Source organism: Poecilia mexicana, unplaced genomic scaffold (genome assembly GCF_051168715.1).
Source record: "Poecilia mexicana isolate PSO_F unplaced genomic scaffold, ASM5116871v1 scaffold_11, whole genome shotgun sequence".
Taxonomy (NCBI): domain Eukaryota; kingdom Metazoa; phylum Chordata; class Actinopteri; order Cyprinodontiformes; family Poeciliidae; genus Poecilia; species Poecilia mexicana.
In genome coordinates this window covers 17,910,196-17,926,404 of record NW_028263380.1, presented here as the reverse complement: position 1 = coordinate 17,926,404, position 16,209 = coordinate 17,910,196, and the positions used below count along the sequence as shown (strand labels likewise).

The following is a 16,209-nucleotide window of genomic DNA, read 5'->3' as shown; positions in this document are numbered from 1 at the left end:
TGGTGTAGTCTTTACAGTTTATATTTAATTAGAAATACAAACATATCTGATCTGGTTCAGATTTTAAGCTACAAACCTAAAAATATTTGCTCATAAAAAAGCTACAATTACAAACTTATCGTATGATTGGCAAATGCATGAATGCAGTCCAAAGACTTTTCAAGTGTACAAACATGTCAAACGACAAGCCGTTTTCCTTCCCCGCCATTACAAAACAAAATCAAGTCACTTTAAACAGATCTCTGCAGCAGGTCTCCTTGGTAAGGAATCTTCCCAGAGCTGCAGACTGTCCTTAGTTGATGCACGTCACATAACTTTGCACTGCTCTCCGCCTGCAGCGGAAGCGGAGACTGCAGGAGACCCGGCGGCGCCTCCTGTCAGCCCGTCCAGACTCAGGCCCTGGAAAGCTCCAAAGAACGAGTCGTCCTTTGTGGCTGCCTGTTTCCTGGCTGCAGGGGTGTGCTGTTGGTAGAAAACCATCACAATCAGGATCACAACCTATTAAAAACAAAAAAAGAAATACAAATGTACTTATTTACCCTCGGAAGGCAGTGGTGGCTCCTGAAGTGATTTTTCCGTACAGTTCTCTCAGCGTTCTTCTTGGCCAGCATGGCCTGCTGACGTTTCCTTTGGCAAACAGCACAGAGCCACATTAGGCGTCACATGGGCAAGCAGCTTATTCAGGTACCGTACAGCCTTATCCTCATTAAGCTCAGTCTGCCTGGCAAAGAGTCTTAGCCAGATAACAAGACAGTAACGTATGGTTGTATAAAAATAGAAGATTCTAATAATAAATATTCATAGATAAAACATTTCCCATCCTTTCAACATAGACCAAACTTTTTGTTTTTTGCCGTACCTCTCCTTCTTCAGTTCCTCCTGGTAAACCCTGAGCCAGGAATCTGGGACCTTCTGGCTGCTGCAGGGAAGGCTTCTCCTCCGGCTGACGCTCTTCCTGCGCGTGAAGCTGAACCTGCGGACGGACTGGCTCCCGTTGCTTCTTCCTCCCTTCTTGGCGTTTTTTGTGCCGGACATGCAGCTGGTGAACTGCTTCAGCGGCGCTCCCAGCGACATGAAGGAATCCATTTCCCAGAGTCGTCGGCGTGTAGATTTAGCTTCAGACGGTCTCTGCCCGGCTTCAAAGCAAAGTCTACCTGCGGGGGGAGATGGAAATGTTCAGTAATGAATCGATAAAACACACCCTGACGTTCTAGCTTAACTGTTTTTATTTACATATAATTTACATCAGATTACTTGAATAAAACTCAAATCTCCAGACCTGTGATGTATCCTGAACCGTTCAGTTCAGCTCTGTGTTAAATCTGGAAAAGCAGCATGTCCAGTTGATGAGCCGTTCCCCGTTGTTCTGCTCGTTCCTCCTCTCTGTCTGGACTTAGTGACGGTTCATCTGATGACTCTGCTGGTCTTGAAGGATTGACAGGATTATCTGAAGACGCATAAGACGTTCATCTCATTAACAGGAGTCACAAACAAATCTGCGCCGGAAAAAGACCTGTGTGTTTACAGCTGCCAAGTAAAAAAAAAAAAAAAACACTAACCTGTAAATCAATTCTGTATCTAAATGCTATTTTAAAACATTACTTCAGGAACTGTAATTTATTTAATTAATTTAGTTGAGCAAATTTAATATATATGTATATAAAAAAAAAAAAAAAAAACTGACAAAACTGTGTCACTACAAGCCAGACAGATAAAACTTTAAGACACTCAAGGACAGAAGGTGACGCTTTGATGACGCAGGAGGGATTGTCTTTTTACTCCAAAGACGTGCGTTTTCATTGACTCGAGGCATTAAGCGCCCACATCGTTACGCTGAGTGACTCATTTCATTCACAGGTTCATTGACTGAAGGAAATCTGTTGAACTCGAGTCTGGAAAGAAATGACGTCCTCACCTCCACAAATCCTCGGCAAAAGCCGTACAGTTCTGCTGGAGAGACAAGTCTGGCGTTATTAAAGCTTCAAAAACTCGAGCTGCAAAAGTGAAGTGAAAAGTGGAACCTGCTCACATTTTGTCGCGCTACAAGTTTCCTGGGGTTTTACGGGACACAAACACAAAGGAGAGCAAAAATTGCGATATTTCTTAGCAATAAAAACCTGAAAGGTCTGGCATGTGTTTTTATTCAGACCCTCAAACAAAACAGTTTGCACAAGAACAACAGTGGAAGAAGCTGCTCCGGTATGAAATTTTTTTTTTTCACCTATATACAACCAACCTAAATGCCCAATGCTGTGGCAGAAAAAGCTAAAAGTGAAACATGGTAGTGGCAGTGTCAGGCTGTGGGGATACATCTTGGAGGACGGATGGAGCAAAATAAACAGAAAGACGGAGAAAACAAAACGATGACACTAAATTATATTGTGAAATGATTTTGATCAGAAGATATACATCTGTTAGAATAAAATCCAGGAATAATGGGCAGACTACCAAGGTTGGTAAAGATATAATCCTAAAGACTGCATCTACAAATTATTGACACCTGGGGAACTGTATAAAAAGGCATGCCACAAGTTTCAGTTTTATCTGTAAATTAAAACCATGGATCATTTTCCTACTTCACAACAATGCTCTAGTTCATTTTGGTGTCTTGCATACAATAAACTTTACGTAAAGAGGCTCCAAAAGCTGTGAATACAATGTACTTCTAATGCAAAGCTAAGCTTAAAGTAAACCAAAAAAAGCCCAATGTAAACAAAAGCCGGAAGCCGCCATCTTTAAATATTAAGCGAGTTATAAATAAAGAGAATGTGAGAGGCTAGTAGAGCAACAGGAAGATTACCAACAGATGGACCAGGTGCGCCGCCTCCTCGACTTCTGCTGCAGATCATCCACATTTCTTAATCCCTGGCTCATGACACGGCTGCTGAGTTTATTTTAGGAGAGGAATAAAACACAAGTTATTTCCAGAAGGACTCAGCAAGACAACACTGAAATAAGATTGTAATAATTACCAAAATATCTACAGGTTCAGACTTAAAAAAAAAAATAAAAAAATCCTTAATATGAGCTTTGGATCAATTTTGAATTTGAAATTACTCATTACTTGCACCGTTTCGTGATTAAGGATTATCGACTTCTTTTTTCCTTTACGTTTAAAAAGCCGTCAATAAGCAGATGGACTCTGACACAGCATTTAAAGACTGAACATTCAAACCGCCAGAGGCTCAAACTGCTCAGAGCATTGGTAACCTTTGGCAAAGAAGACTTTAATTCTACACAATAATACATATATACAGCATTATACGCTTTCATTTCATACAAAAAACCCCAAAAAAACAAGTCACATTCAGGAGGATAATGTGGACTACGACCTATATTAGGAACTGCAAAATAAATACCACCGATCGGAGCTGTGTGCTTAACCCTCATGTAGAGACTTCTCACATGAACTGTGGAAAAGGCAGTTTTGTTTTATATGAGAACGACCCCCATGAATAACGCTCAACTTAACTGTAGAGCTGAACATGAACGCATCACCCATTCACATCAATATGCTCGCTCACACACACACACACACACACACACACACACGCATACACACACAAAAATAAGCACTCACACTTAGAAAAACAATGCATAACAAAACAAACGGGTAAATAAGTGAGGCTACAGAGAGGCCGATGTGAGGAGTGTCCAACGACCCACCAACTGGGTCAGCTTTCCTAGAGGGGTTAATCTCATTTTTTCTTTTTGTTTTTTTAGACATGAAATATTAAAAGAATGCAAAGCAGTGGCTCATCGACAATGTTAACAAAAACATGGGACGCATGTTTATGCTCCAGATTCCAAAGAAAGTGAATATTCTGTGTATAATATTTGCTCTTTTTAGAGAATTAGAAAGTTTGTGGCTGATATACTGATTATACAACTATCTATCCATCTATCTCCTTTTTACCCTTTTCCCGGACTTCGGCACAGGGAGAGATTTCTGCTTCCGAACTGAATCGTGTTTTAGAGACGGAGAGTGTCGATGGTGTCATTTTCTTCGGACGGCGGGAAGAGAGGTGTTCCCCAGTCGACAGGAAGACAGAAGCTGCATAGAGGGCTGTTTGGGTACACATCTTTCACCTTCAATTTTATTCAGCCTTGTTTCTTGGGCTGCCGATCACTAGAAAAGATTCGACTCCTCTCCAGCCTTGTACTGCTTATTTTGGTCTCTCTGCTGCTGCAAAAAAAAATAAAACATGCCACTTGTGCCGACGGGAAAGAACAGGGGAAGGTCGTGCTGGAGGAGCAGGAAGTCAAGGTGTCCATGCTGTTATCTCCTGTCCCAGAACCTCCAGTCCAAGGTTAACTCAACAGTTCAGCTGCTGATCTCCCCTGTCAGTCAGTCCGTGAAGAGCAAAGGTCACCGGCTGATGTCACGGTTGCCCTCCCAGTTCTTGCTGCCGGCCGCCTCGCCGGTGCCACTGTTCTCGAAGAAAGGGTGCTTGAGGGAGTCCGACAGCGTCAGCCTCTTGGACGGCTCGTACTCCAGCATGCTTTCAATCAGGTCAAACAACTGGTGGTGCTCCTCCGCTTCGGACAGCAGGTACCGCTGATGAGGAAGCAGAGAAACAGACGGGGGAGCAATGAAAGCGGGCAGACACGACGCCAAACGTCCCCGTTACTTCGACGCTGCGCACCGGGTTTTTTTTTTTTTTTTTTTGCAAATGCTCCCACCTACCCGCAACGGCTTGCAGTTTTCTCTGACATATTTTCCCGCCGACGAGCTCTCGTCCCAATCTAGTCGTCCACGATAGAAATACTTCTGCTTCCTGAGGGATGAATGTGTGCGGGCAGCTTTAGGAATGCAGACAACACGCTACATGCAACAGGAACGTTAAAGGGGCAGCGTTGTGTATTTTTAGTTGCTATAAAAATGCTGCACACGGCAAATACAACACTTGACGTTGTAATTTAGCACCCTGAAATTGGGCCTCTGTCTCTTTAGAAACTCCTGCTCTTTCTGAAACTCCGCTTTCAGGAAGTCATCACATCACTCCTCTATTAATCCTTCAACAACGTTTTTACCAGCTCGTATAATGAGCTCAGCTGATGCACAGTTCTGCCAGGTGTTTGCTAACTGCTGCTGGCTAGTCTGAAGGAGCCGAGTGCTGCTCTGTGAGGCAGGAGCTGTTGCCATGGAGATTAAAGGATTTCTCAAATATGCGCGACAGAATCAAGGCAACAGTCCGGATATGTTTTTGACGACATGATGAAAAGCTCAATAAATGTTGATTTCACATGACGCCGCCCCTTTAACGTCTCAAATAAACGTCCCATTTTTCTCACCTGGTCTTACGAATCATCCTTGAGGGAACTGGACCCAGGATTCTTTCCATCATGGCCAAATGCTCTCTGTTGTCATGAGTCTGGAGGACAGACGCCAAACAAATTATGACATTTCAGGAAAATATTTGAATAGTTAAGCTATAAAATGCTTAACTATAATTTAGTTTTGTTTGATTTTAAAAATAAAAAATAAAACAAAGAGTGCATTCCTTTAAGGGTGACTGGAATTTAGTTCATACAATCCACAAGATTGTTTGCTTCTACAAACTGAAGGAACGCCTGAAAGTCATGGACATTGAAATTAATCAGTTTGCTGGAAAGATGAAACGTTTACCTGAAACAAGGTGAAGCCCAAGTAGTACTCAAACAGGATGCAGCCGATACTCCAGACATCACAGGGGTGGCTCCAGCCTAGTTCTAAAGTAAACAATAAAAGCTATTTAAGTTAAAGACAGGTGTCATTATAATGAGTAATTGTTGTAAATACATAAATAACTCAACATTTTATCTGCAAGCAGTAAAACTCGTGAAAGGAGTAAACTTATAAAAACCCACCACAAAATATCTCAATAGAATCATCATGTTGCCTCATTATTTAAGGTTTTCACTTCACTTTCAACAGAGAAACTATATCGAGGTTGTAGAGGGGATTTTAAGTGATTCTTATGTTATTAAGAAACAAATCTGTTTTCACTTCAAACATGGAAACAACTCGGTCGCACCACGTCTGTGCATTTCCAAAAGCATTCCCACTGAGTATGTGTCTCGTATAAACACGTAAACACAGTCGCCTATTACATCAGCTCACCTAAGATCACCTCGGGGGCACGGTAGTGCCTCGTCGACACGATGGTGCTGTGGTGCTCGTGGTCAAAAGTGGCACTGCCAAAGTCCACGACTCGCACTGCTGTGCTTTTGACGGTTCGCTCTTCTCGTTTCTGCGAAACACGACAATCAATAAATGAGTAGATGCCCACAAAGCTTAAGATAGACATGAGCCCCACAAAACAAAAACATCTACTTATATTTAAAATAACATTTTCTTTAAATTTATGTGATGCCATGCAGGCTCTTGTTCACCGTGTTCTCTTACCTTCTCGACGTTATACGTCATCGTGAAGTCAGAGTTGACAAACAGGATGTTTTCTGGCTTCAGATCTGTGTGTGTCAGTTTATTATCATGAAGAACTACAGGAAAAAAGGGGGGGAGGACGGCTTATTCAGTATCTCAAATCTAAAAAGCATTATAATGTTATCATTTTGTATAACAGTCCCTCTTCTTCTTACATCAATTGACATCCATATATTCGTATAGTTTATAATAAATCATTTACCTTTTTTTAAACACCAATGTTAAAAAACACTCAGATAAAAATACATAGAGTAAAAGCATAAACAATTTGCATGCATGAAAAAACTCTAAAATATAAACTGTTGCCCTTTAATCAGTTAATAATTAAGGTCCATTTAGATAATGCATTTAGAAAAATTGTTCCACCAATTATCACCAATATTTATCCACTTACATACAGACAGAAACATTAATGATTCTTTCACTGACTTTTCTGGAATTAAAAAAATAATGATAATTTAAGCCAGTGTTTTTCAACCTTTTTTGAGCACATTGTTTTAATTGAAAAAAATCACGAGGCACACCACCAACCAAAAATGTAAACAAAGATACTCTGTAGCCACCTATCTACATATATAGTCATTCTTATCAAAGTGTCTTGAATAGGAATCAAATAAACACAAACATTTAATTTATCATATTTTACATTTCTTATTTCAAACTGCACTTAACATGTCCACTTCTAAAATACACCTGAACAGGGCCACAGCACTGTGGTGTGATGCATGAATGTAGTAACATTCACGCATCACTAGTTCTCTTGTTTTAATGTAAAATGCTCTGTACCTACTGCCATCTAGTGGTAATAAATTTACATGATTACGCCGCTAGTCACCACTACAGCAGAGACACTCAAACTGGCGTTATTTGCAGATAATTAATTAGTTTTCAAAAAATCTTTTAAGACCAATTACCGTATTTTCCGGACTATGAGTGCACCATACTATAAACCGTACCTTCACATTTTTTGAAGGCATGGCTACCTTCAAAAAAATTGACGATCTGACGATCACTCACGGTACACTAGTGGTTGAAAATCACTCATTTAAGTAGATTACATTCATAATGCTTTTTTAAAACAAAGTTCCTACACATTTTCCATTTTTAGATTTTCCAGATCTTTGAGCTAATAAATAATGTGCTTAGTTGAGTTTTTATTATGGCTATGTTCTCTAAATCATGAACCACGTCACAGAGGAAGGCTTCTGGCGTTTTAGTGCTTTGTTTACTTCAAACTAAATCCAGTTTTAAAAATACACACATCCGGTCTAAAGCTCAGATCTTTTAAAAGCAAATGTTTTGACATCCTAAAACATGGAAAAATAGAAAAGTATCATTTAGGGAGATACATGGCATCTAAAAAGAAAAACACAGATCCGAGTCTGTAAAAAATGCTAGAAATGATTTTTCCCATAGTTTCCAGAACTGTGTGTGAATCCTGGTCAAAGATTCTCATGACCAAAAAAAAAAAGTGACTTACATTTCACAGCAAGACAGAGCTGGTAGGCCATGTGTCTGACTTGACCAATTGAGTAGGGTAGGTAGTTGTTTTCCTTTAGGAAGTCGAAAGTGCTCAGAGCTAGCAGCTCAAAGGAGATGCACATATGACCGTGGTAGTCAAACCAGTCGTACATCTGTACACACAAGCTGCAAAGCAAAGAGAACAAAACCAGAGATGCATCAGTTACACCCCCAACACACAACTGCAAAAATAAAGCAGTTTTAAAAAGGTTGAGAATTACACATCATCAAAACAGTTCCCATTAAAGATGGCTGACTTCTGTCAAGTTTGTTAAAGCTACCGGTAATCAAATGATACGTTTCTTTATTATTGTGCTTGCTGTTTTGTTAGAATTTAGATAAATTTGTGTTAAAAAAAAAATCATATTTACTTGAAGAACACTTACAATCTGTTATCAGGATCCTTTTCATTTATCTTCTCTAAAACGTTAATCTCAAGTCGAGCTGCTTCCTTGTACTTCTCGACATTCTTGATGATTTTCAGAGCAATATGGGCTCCTCCCCTGCAAGAAAAAAAAAAAAGACGGCAATTAATAATAATCATCAAAATGTGCCTTATTTAACCGGCTCTGTGAGATTCTTGTCAAAATCTCCAGTTCATTTTGTTGGTACTTTAGTGCTTCATTGTAAAGTAGAAGGGAAAAAGATGTGCACATTTTTTTAGACCAATAATCTAAAAAAAAGAACTCAATGAAGAATGCAAAGTATTTGTGAACACCGATTTTCAAGCCTTTCTACAGATAATCGAGTAGACTTTGACTAGGTCATTCTAGCACGTAACCACTCCATTTTAACTCTGTGTGTTTATGAGTTACAACATTTAATTTCCCTTTGAGATCAATAAAAGTGTTTTTGAATTTAAATTGTCCCATTTCAGGTTTTCTTCCAGCATTGCTTCATCCATCTCCCCAACCACTCTGACCAGTTTCCCTGGTCAGGTTAGAGCAGCTATGTGCTTGTCCAATAAACTTATGTTGTAACACAAATGTCAAAATAAATAATCCAGGTTTGTGAAAACCTTTTAGGGGGCACTTTCAAGACTTTTAAGTGAAAGGCATGATGTAGAAACATTTTTATGTCTACGCTCTTTCCTAAATTGCCTTATAAAACTAAAACTGAATAAATAACTCAGTAGCAGAGACTAAAAGCTGTTTTATTTCCTAATTACAGGGGAAAAACCCACCTGCGATGGTCAATGCAGCGCATCACCCTCCCAAAGGTGCCTTCCCCCAAAGTGCTGACAACCTCGTCTGCAACACAATGAAGACAGAAAAGGAAAAGACACGGGGAAGTGGAAAAAGAGAGAGCGACAGTGTTAGACATGTGGACACAGGGAGGGAAACGTCACGTTAAAGTGCAGACAGGCGAATCTGTGCTAGCGTCCATCCCCTTCCTACAACAGCTGCCTGTTGAATCTGATTAAAATACGGGAACATCTGTTTTATATAACAGGAGCTTTAGTGACCAATTTGCAGCTACTGAAGGTCAAAGGACATCTTTTTTTTTTTAGATTGTGTTGGCTTCTGTTTAGGAAAAAAAAAAGGCTAACATTTAAAATAAGATCAAAATACTCTTCTGAAAGTACTTCTAAACAAAATTACTTCTACAAAACTTTTTGAAAGTATCATTTCTAAATGCAGATGTCCCGTTTAAGTTCTCCACTATAAATAAATAAATAAATAAACAGTTGCAGCGAAGAAAAACTTAGGTTACAGATCTAGACTCCGTAACTTATTATAAGCTAAATCAAAACAGAAACAAAACAGCTACAAATTGGCTTCAAAATCAAATAACCTGTGAAACACAAAAAGATGCTCCACAGCTTAAAATCCTTCTATATATCCCCCTAAAAAAAATTCATTGACAATTAGCAGTCCACCCTGCTGCTTCAGCTAGAGCGGAGAGCATTCTAGCAAGGCATCATCATCAGGCACTTCCATGTCATGTAAATGCTCTATGATAATACTCATATGCAGAAGGGTTACGATAGAGTAGTGGCAGTGAGTACATCTCTCTTGCAGGACGTCCCCACTCCGACAGATCAGGTGCCCTTCCTCGTCGTCCCTCACACTCAGTGCTCGTGTCCGACTGCCGCTCCGCTGTTTTCACACCCGAACCGCCATCAGCAGGTCAGAGCAAGGCCGAAGGGGGCATTTCAGAGGCAGCCGGGGCATCAGGCGGCACAGGTGGATGAAGAGGGAGGAAGAGGGTGGAGGTGGTGGTGGTAGTTGTTGTGGTTGTAGGTGGGTTTCGTGGTCATGGGGCGATTCACGTTTGACACCACGTGTAGGAGTAATATAAAAACGATAGGGATATAGTGCAAGGGAACAAGTCAAAGATCACATGTTGTCCTCTGCTCCTCTTCCCCACCCTCTAAGTTTAAACCAGAGTTGCTTACAAAACAAGGAAGCAACCTGCATATCCATTCATCAACTCAAAAACACCAAGACAAGACAGTGATAAAAACCCGATGCATAACATCTGGGGCAGATTTCAGATTAAACAGCATGGAAACATTTTTAAAAACAATCCTAACATTTCACTAGAGCAGATTCTATCCCCCCCCCAACTCAAACTACATTCTTATCATCAGGTCTGATTTATCCACAAAAGAAAAGACAGAAAAAAAAGAGTAATATCAATAAATCAAACTATTAAAATCTAAATTTCACATTGTCCTTGGCAGAACATTTTCATTTTTTTTTACAGGATTTGTTTAATTAAATTCTAATAATAGCCAAAACGTGTTATTCTAATATTCCCAAAAGCAACTAGAATAAAAAAAAACATAGTTTTAACATTTTATATACGTTTTCAATATTTAGCATAAATAAAATAATAAGGATGGAGTAATCAGAGAATAAAATCTGAGTTCAAAAGTGCATATGGATGTGAAAGGGAAATTGAACTATTCCTCACAGAAATTTAACCAAAAATGAAAATGCTCTTCCAAAAAAAAGAGAAAAGAAAAGAAAAGAAATTAACAAAGTAACCTGTAGTAGCAAAAACCGAGTAAATAAAACAAATCATAAAGAATGTAATACTTACCAAGTCCATGTGCTGTCAAGAAAAAATGATTAGAGAAAGACAGACAGAGACAGAGCAGAAAGGAACTAGAGCTGGAGGGAAAGGTAGAGGAGCTAAAGCGAGTCGTACTCACCGAGGACGAGGGGCTATAGGACCTGGTTCTACGCCGCCTTCGTTTGTGCTTACGCCTGCTGCCCTTCCGCCGGTACGAGTCGTCCCGCTCACGCTCTCTCTCGCGGCCGTGTCGGTAGTCGTACATGTTCGGGGAGAAATCTCGAGGATAATAGCCTTCGGCTGCTCCGTGCGGCTCCCTGTCCCTGTCCCGCTCACGGCTCTGGTCCAACCGTCTGTACCCCTCATAGTATCTTCTGTCGAACGGCCGGTGTTCTGCTGAGCGATTGTCATAGCTGCGGCTGCACAGAGACACACAGACAAAATGCTGTGTTCTAAAAACAGAAGGAAAAAAAACAAAAAACAGAAGCTCATGCTGTTAAACACAAGATTCACCAATCACAAATTAAGCAACACACTGACTTCCAGATTACAATTCTGTTCTCTTCAGGAACCAACATTAGATTATTTTACTTTCTCCATAAACAAATAAAGTCTTTACACATGCTACATTGTTAAAAGATTCATGTAAGTTTTTTTAACTTTTAAAAAAAGCCTGTCATAATTAATTATTTAGTTTTAACCAGAGGAGGTAACCCCGTCTACAGAGAGCAGTCTGTGTTACACAGCTCTGCAGTTAAGTAGGATTTCACAAAAATCTCAGAACATTACTAAAACTTGGCATTTCTAACTGTTTATATTAGCATTAGCACAGTTAGAAGAAGTAAAGCTATACTTCCCTCTGTATATTCCCTGTAAAGTAAACAGAACCTTAAAATAACTAAGATTTCAAAAATATTCCCATAAATCTGGACTCTTCAAAGGACAAAACAAAATAATTTTGCTGTAAAATTATTTCCAGCAAAGTTGCTGTAAAATGACTTTAATTTGCCATAAAGTTATTTACAGAAACATTAAATAACTTTGCTGTAAATAAAGTTACAGTTTAAGGAACAATCGATATGCCGGCTTTAAAATGGCTTCCCCTCCAGCCGCTTTTTGCACATTGTGCAGTTCCTCTAGCATTTTTAAATCACCCACTGATACCGAAAGTAGTTTAGTTCTGTTCCCACAAGGAGTCTTGTTATCACCCCGACGCGCTGCTGATCAAAATTAAGATCGCGTTTCTGATTTCCGATCGCACTCAGGGCCGGTCGAAGGTGAAACCGAGCGATTCTGGTCACCGTCTCACTCCTCCTTTACAGCAGAACACACTGAACACGTTTTCCACGATGCAGCTCGTACCTCCTTGAGCGTAGATAGCTTCCTTCTTGTCGGTGCCCTCGTCCCCTTCTGTCTCGATCTCTGTCACTACTGGTGGAGTTAGTGGGTGTCCGTCTGTGTCGATGTCTTCGTCCTCTGTCTCTGTATCTGTCTGGATAGCTGGTTCGACTATCTCTGTCTGAAGATGTGTATCGTCTATTGTGAGGCATCTATGGAGTTGATGGAAAGAAAAAGTATTTTAAGGTAAAAAAAAATAAAAATAAAAATCACTGATAACAATATGAAGCCAAGATTGCACTGAGATACATTATTTAATGTCAGCATCTGAGATCTAATATTAGATCGTTGAGGGTTGCTGGACTTTTCGCCCCTTTCCTACATTTACAGTTTTGGTGTATTCATACTCGCATTTTAATTAAAAACAACACGTGTCGCTAGGTGCTGCTTTGAGAGCTGTTGATGTCGAGTAAATGTGTACATGGGGTTCTTTACTTTTAATTTCAGGTTCATAATCTGTCAAATTTCATAAAAGTCAACTGGTTCAAACTAGGCAGATATCTGGAAACAAGGTCATAATTATTAAAACTTGAGTTTCTCCATTTAGGGACAACATGGGCTATTTCTAGGGATGTGCCGATTAGGTTTTTTCCTGCCGATACCGATACCGATCACCCATGAGGGCCGATACACCGATACCGATCACATAATTATTATTATTATTTTATTTATTTTTTTATCATAAACACTACCGGTTACATTATGTGGAAAAAGGAACCATGAATTCACCTTAATTTAGACAAAAACTTGTTTTTAATAACTTTTTTCAAGAAGAAAACTAAACAAAACAGGCATTGTGCAAATTATCTTTACTATCTTTAACAGACTGATAACATATGAAGGCTCTGAAAAGGCTAAATAATGCAAAGAGCCAAAATAAAACCTCTCAACATTGCCAAAAAAATTCAAGTATAAAACTTAACATTCAAAGGCAAAAACAGGTTCCATTACAATAAACAATCCAGAGTTACTGAATGAAAACTTCCTGATAGCATGGCGGCTAGCTGATTACTGCTAGCTCTGATTGGCTGTTTCTGACTGAGCGGAGTAATTATGCAGATCAGGAGGAGATCGATTATTTTTTTTAGAGATTATCTGTCTCATGTTAGGACAGCGAAAGTTTTAATACATATGTAAAATGTATTTTTTTAGGTTAGATGCTGCAGCTTTAAGCAGAGATTCGGTGTGAGAGTCACTACCAGGTGGAGCAGAAGCGGCGCTCCGTCTGTGAAATATTACTACCTGTAGCGTAGCAGCGGTTCAACAGCGAGAGCAGAACCAGCGTCTTACATCGCAGCTCGAAGACTTAAATAATTTTGCGGGTTATTTGTTTAGCTTTCTGACCGTCATGCTAATCCGGGTGAGTGTTTGTAGCTGTGCGCTGCTTTACCTGCTGTCTGATCCTCCGTATGTCTTTTTTACTGCAGTGAGCCTCGATGTAGCCAAACTCCGTCAAGTATATCATTGTTTTTATGTCTTATTAGCTTCGTTGTGTTGATGCATTTTGACGTGCTTCAATTTTCCGCCGCAACACGCAAACTTCCCCATTCACTCAGTGCGTTATAGTTCCACATCGCTTAGGATTTGTTGCTGCGCGTTTGCGCAGAGTGAAGGAAAGAGGAGACCAGCTGCACAGGCAGGCTGGGAAATGAGATGATCGGTATCGGCAACAAGAGCCAATGATCGCCGATCACCGATCATGCACTTTTTCACGAAAATCGGCCCGATTATGATCGGTGACCGATCGATCGGCACACCTCTAGCTATTTCTATTCTCAAGCAGAAAATCTTCAGAAAACAGATTTATAATTACATCTATAATTGATTAAATTACCGTAAAACCAAGAAAAATAAACTAGTATCCCATAGTTTAAGTACACTGTTTACAAGATGGCCATGGGTGGGAATCAACTGACCCACAATTCCTATTGACAAAACCAATCCAGCCAAAACAATAATGCCTTCATGAATATGCAAAACAGAAGAAGATAAGTCACTGGGTATCACTATTCATTTATTTACAATACATGCACATGCTGCATTTCTAACTAGATGGAGGGGCACTCAGTCCTGGCCTCTCATCGCTCATGTATGGTAACAATGTCATTGTAATACCACAGTTGCAAATGACTGCTTGTATCCAATATTTGGTACAATATTTCAGATGCCGGGAAGGAAATATCTGCTTGCCAATGACTTTTGGCTGCTTGGATGGACTTTCAAAGTGTTTTATTCCCAAACTTGAACACAAAGCTTATAAAGTGTGGAGAAAACAATGTAAGAGCTTCAACACTGTCACAACCAATATTTAATAATAATAACATCAAAATGTCATTTTTTCCTAATATTGTGCACCACTAACTGATCGCTGGATAAAAATCCTTAAATACTGTTGGTGACGTTTTCCAAGATGGCTTGAGGGCCCCCATTGGAGAACTTTCTAGATGCGGCCCTGAGAGGTTGCAGATTATATTATCAAATTAAACCGGATGGAAAACTGTCATTACACACTTTGTTCATAGGACTCTACTGTCAACAAGACGTCGATCGAAACACCAAGGTATTACTCAAAACAATACAAAAACGTTCCTCATGTTGAAAGTTTAGTGTGTAGAATAATACCCTAAATATTATTTTTGTCTTGGACATAATCACATCTCACAGCAAACCCACGCACCCGTCTGCACTGCAACCTCTACCAAGTGGAAGCAGAGAGCCCTGGAGCAAAAATAGCAGCTGCTGGGGAGGCATGTTGGAGCTAGACTCGCAAATATGTGGACACATGCAAAAATGCATGTATATATAACCCCGCTGCATGTTTCAAATATATATATATATTTTTTGAAAACTTCATAGCTTTATACAAGTGTAAGGAGGAAACATATCCCCAATGTGTCGATTTGATATTTTAACACATATTTATGTGGACATCTTTAATGAAATGGGTTTCATTTTCGAAACCCTGGCTCATAAAAATAACAAGAGCTTACAACCTATGTGTTTGCCGTACCACACTCCAACCACGACATTTCACTTCAATTTTATAAAAATTCAATTTGTTGCTAATAATATACGCAAGAACCATAATATAAAACATAAACACAAAACATAAGCTGGTTTATAGAGCGAAGCAGCAGCAGCCTAGGTGCTATACTAGCCACTAGCTAATGTAAATAATTTCACCGCCATCTTAGCTCCACAGCAACTAATGCTAGCGGATATGCTAGCGGCGGTTTAACTGGTGTGAAACAGGCTAGAAGAAGATTAAAAATAGGTATTAACCGTTTTCGCAGCGAGGCCAGTGCGTTTGTCCCATAAAAAATCCGTGGTGGCGTTTGGGTTTCTCCACTATCTTGTTGCTGGCCCGATGTTAAGCGCTACTTTGCTATCGCGTTGCCAACGTTCAGTACAGCAAAGCAAGTTCTGGTTCAAACTGGTAAGGCTGTAACGCCTCCCTGCGCTCAGACACAGTACTGTTCAAATATAAGCTACAAATAAGGTTTGAAAAAAAACATATCTAGTTTTAGGTCGGACAGAATGAACAAAAATAATACTTGTTTGCAAAATGCCACAATAATGAGAGGTGATATGCCAGAGATTTCTTTACTAATGCATTCAAAATCAGAAGTTTGCAAACAGTTCCACAATATTTGGTTGCATTGTCTTTATCCTTTCACACGCTTCTAACACTGCTTTGCTGAAATTCTGCCCCATTCCTCCTGACAGAGCTGGGGTAACTTGAAGACCCTTTTGCATCCAAGCTTCAGTTTTCTGGCTTATGTCTTGAGATATTGCCTCATTATGTTCTTTCCTCATGGAAATTCATTTTATGAAGTGCACCA

At 39.7% G+C, this 16,209-nt stretch overlaps 2 protein-coding genes across 3 annotated transcripts; both read right to left on the bottom strand.

Annotated features, from left to right (window-relative positions):
* Positions 1-5: 5 nt before the first annotated feature.
* Positions 6-3,067, bottom strand: LOC148156447 (uncharacterized). Its single transcript, XM_088010339.1, has 4 exons — positions 1,280-3,067; positions 860-1,154; positions 540-627; positions 6-462 (listed from the first exon to the last, which is right to left on the bottom strand). Exons 2-4 carry the CDS (start codon positions 1,084-1,086, stop codon positions 307-309), a joined length of 471 nt encoding a protein of 156 aa, XP_087866465.1. The 5' UTR covers positions 1,087-1,154; positions 1,280-3,067; the 3' UTR covers positions 6-306.
* A 139-nt stretch (positions 3,068-3,206) lies between these two features.
* Positions 3,207-15,825, bottom strand: clk2a (CDC-like kinase 2a). 2 transcript variants are annotated; one of them, XM_014998965.2, is made up of 13 exons: positions 15,650-15,825; positions 12,332-12,519; positions 11,109-11,421; positions 9,957-10,047; positions 9,132-9,198; positions 8,335-8,451; positions 7,908-8,074; positions 6,389-6,483; positions 6,104-6,233; positions 5,630-5,712; positions 5,296-5,375; positions 4,688-4,778; positions 3,207-4,558 (listed from the first exon to the last, which is right to left on the bottom strand). In XM_014998965.2, exons 2-13 carry the CDS (start codon positions 12,517-12,519, stop codon positions 4,370-4,372), a joined length of 1,611 nt encoding a protein of 536 aa, XP_014854451.1. In that variant the 5' UTR covers positions 15,650-15,825; the 3' UTR covers positions 3,207-4,369. The 2 variants fall into 2 exon arrangements, with proteins under 2 accessions (XP_014854451.1, XP_014854452.1); XM_014998966.2 differs by having other exon boundaries at positions 11,109-11,388.
* Between the last annotated feature and the right edge of the window lie 384 nt (positions 15,826-16,209).

What these genes read in the sequence shown, in the direction of transcription:
- LOC148156447 (XM_088010339.1), bottom strand. Translation starts at nt 1,086, where the DNA reads ATGGATTCCTTCATGTCGCTGGGAGCGCCGCTGAAGCAGTTCACCAGC. An exon ending in GAGGAACTGAAGAAGGAGAG is followed by an intron (nt 628 to 859) that starts GTACGGCAAAAA and finishes TGTTTGCCAAAG; the next exon opens with GAAACGTCAGCAGGCCATGC. An exon ending in GCCACCACTGCCTTCCGAGG is followed by an intron (nt 463 to 539) that starts GTAAATAAGTAC and finishes TTCTACCAACAG; the next exon opens with CACACCCCTGCAGCCAGGAA.
- clk2a (XM_014998965.2), bottom strand. Translation starts at nt 12,519, where the DNA reads ATGCCTCACAATAGACGATACACATCTTCAGACAGAGATAGTCGAACC. An exon ending in TGCCCCCGAGGTGATCTTAG is followed by an intron (nt 5,713 to 6,103) that starts GTGAGCTGATGT and finishes TGTTTACTTTAG; the next exon opens with AACTAGGCTGGAGCCACCCC. An exon ending in AGGATGATTCGTAAGACCAG is followed by an intron (nt 4,779 to 5,295) that starts GTGAGAAAAATG and finishes TTCATCCCTCAG; the next exon opens with GAAGCAGAAGTATTTCTATC.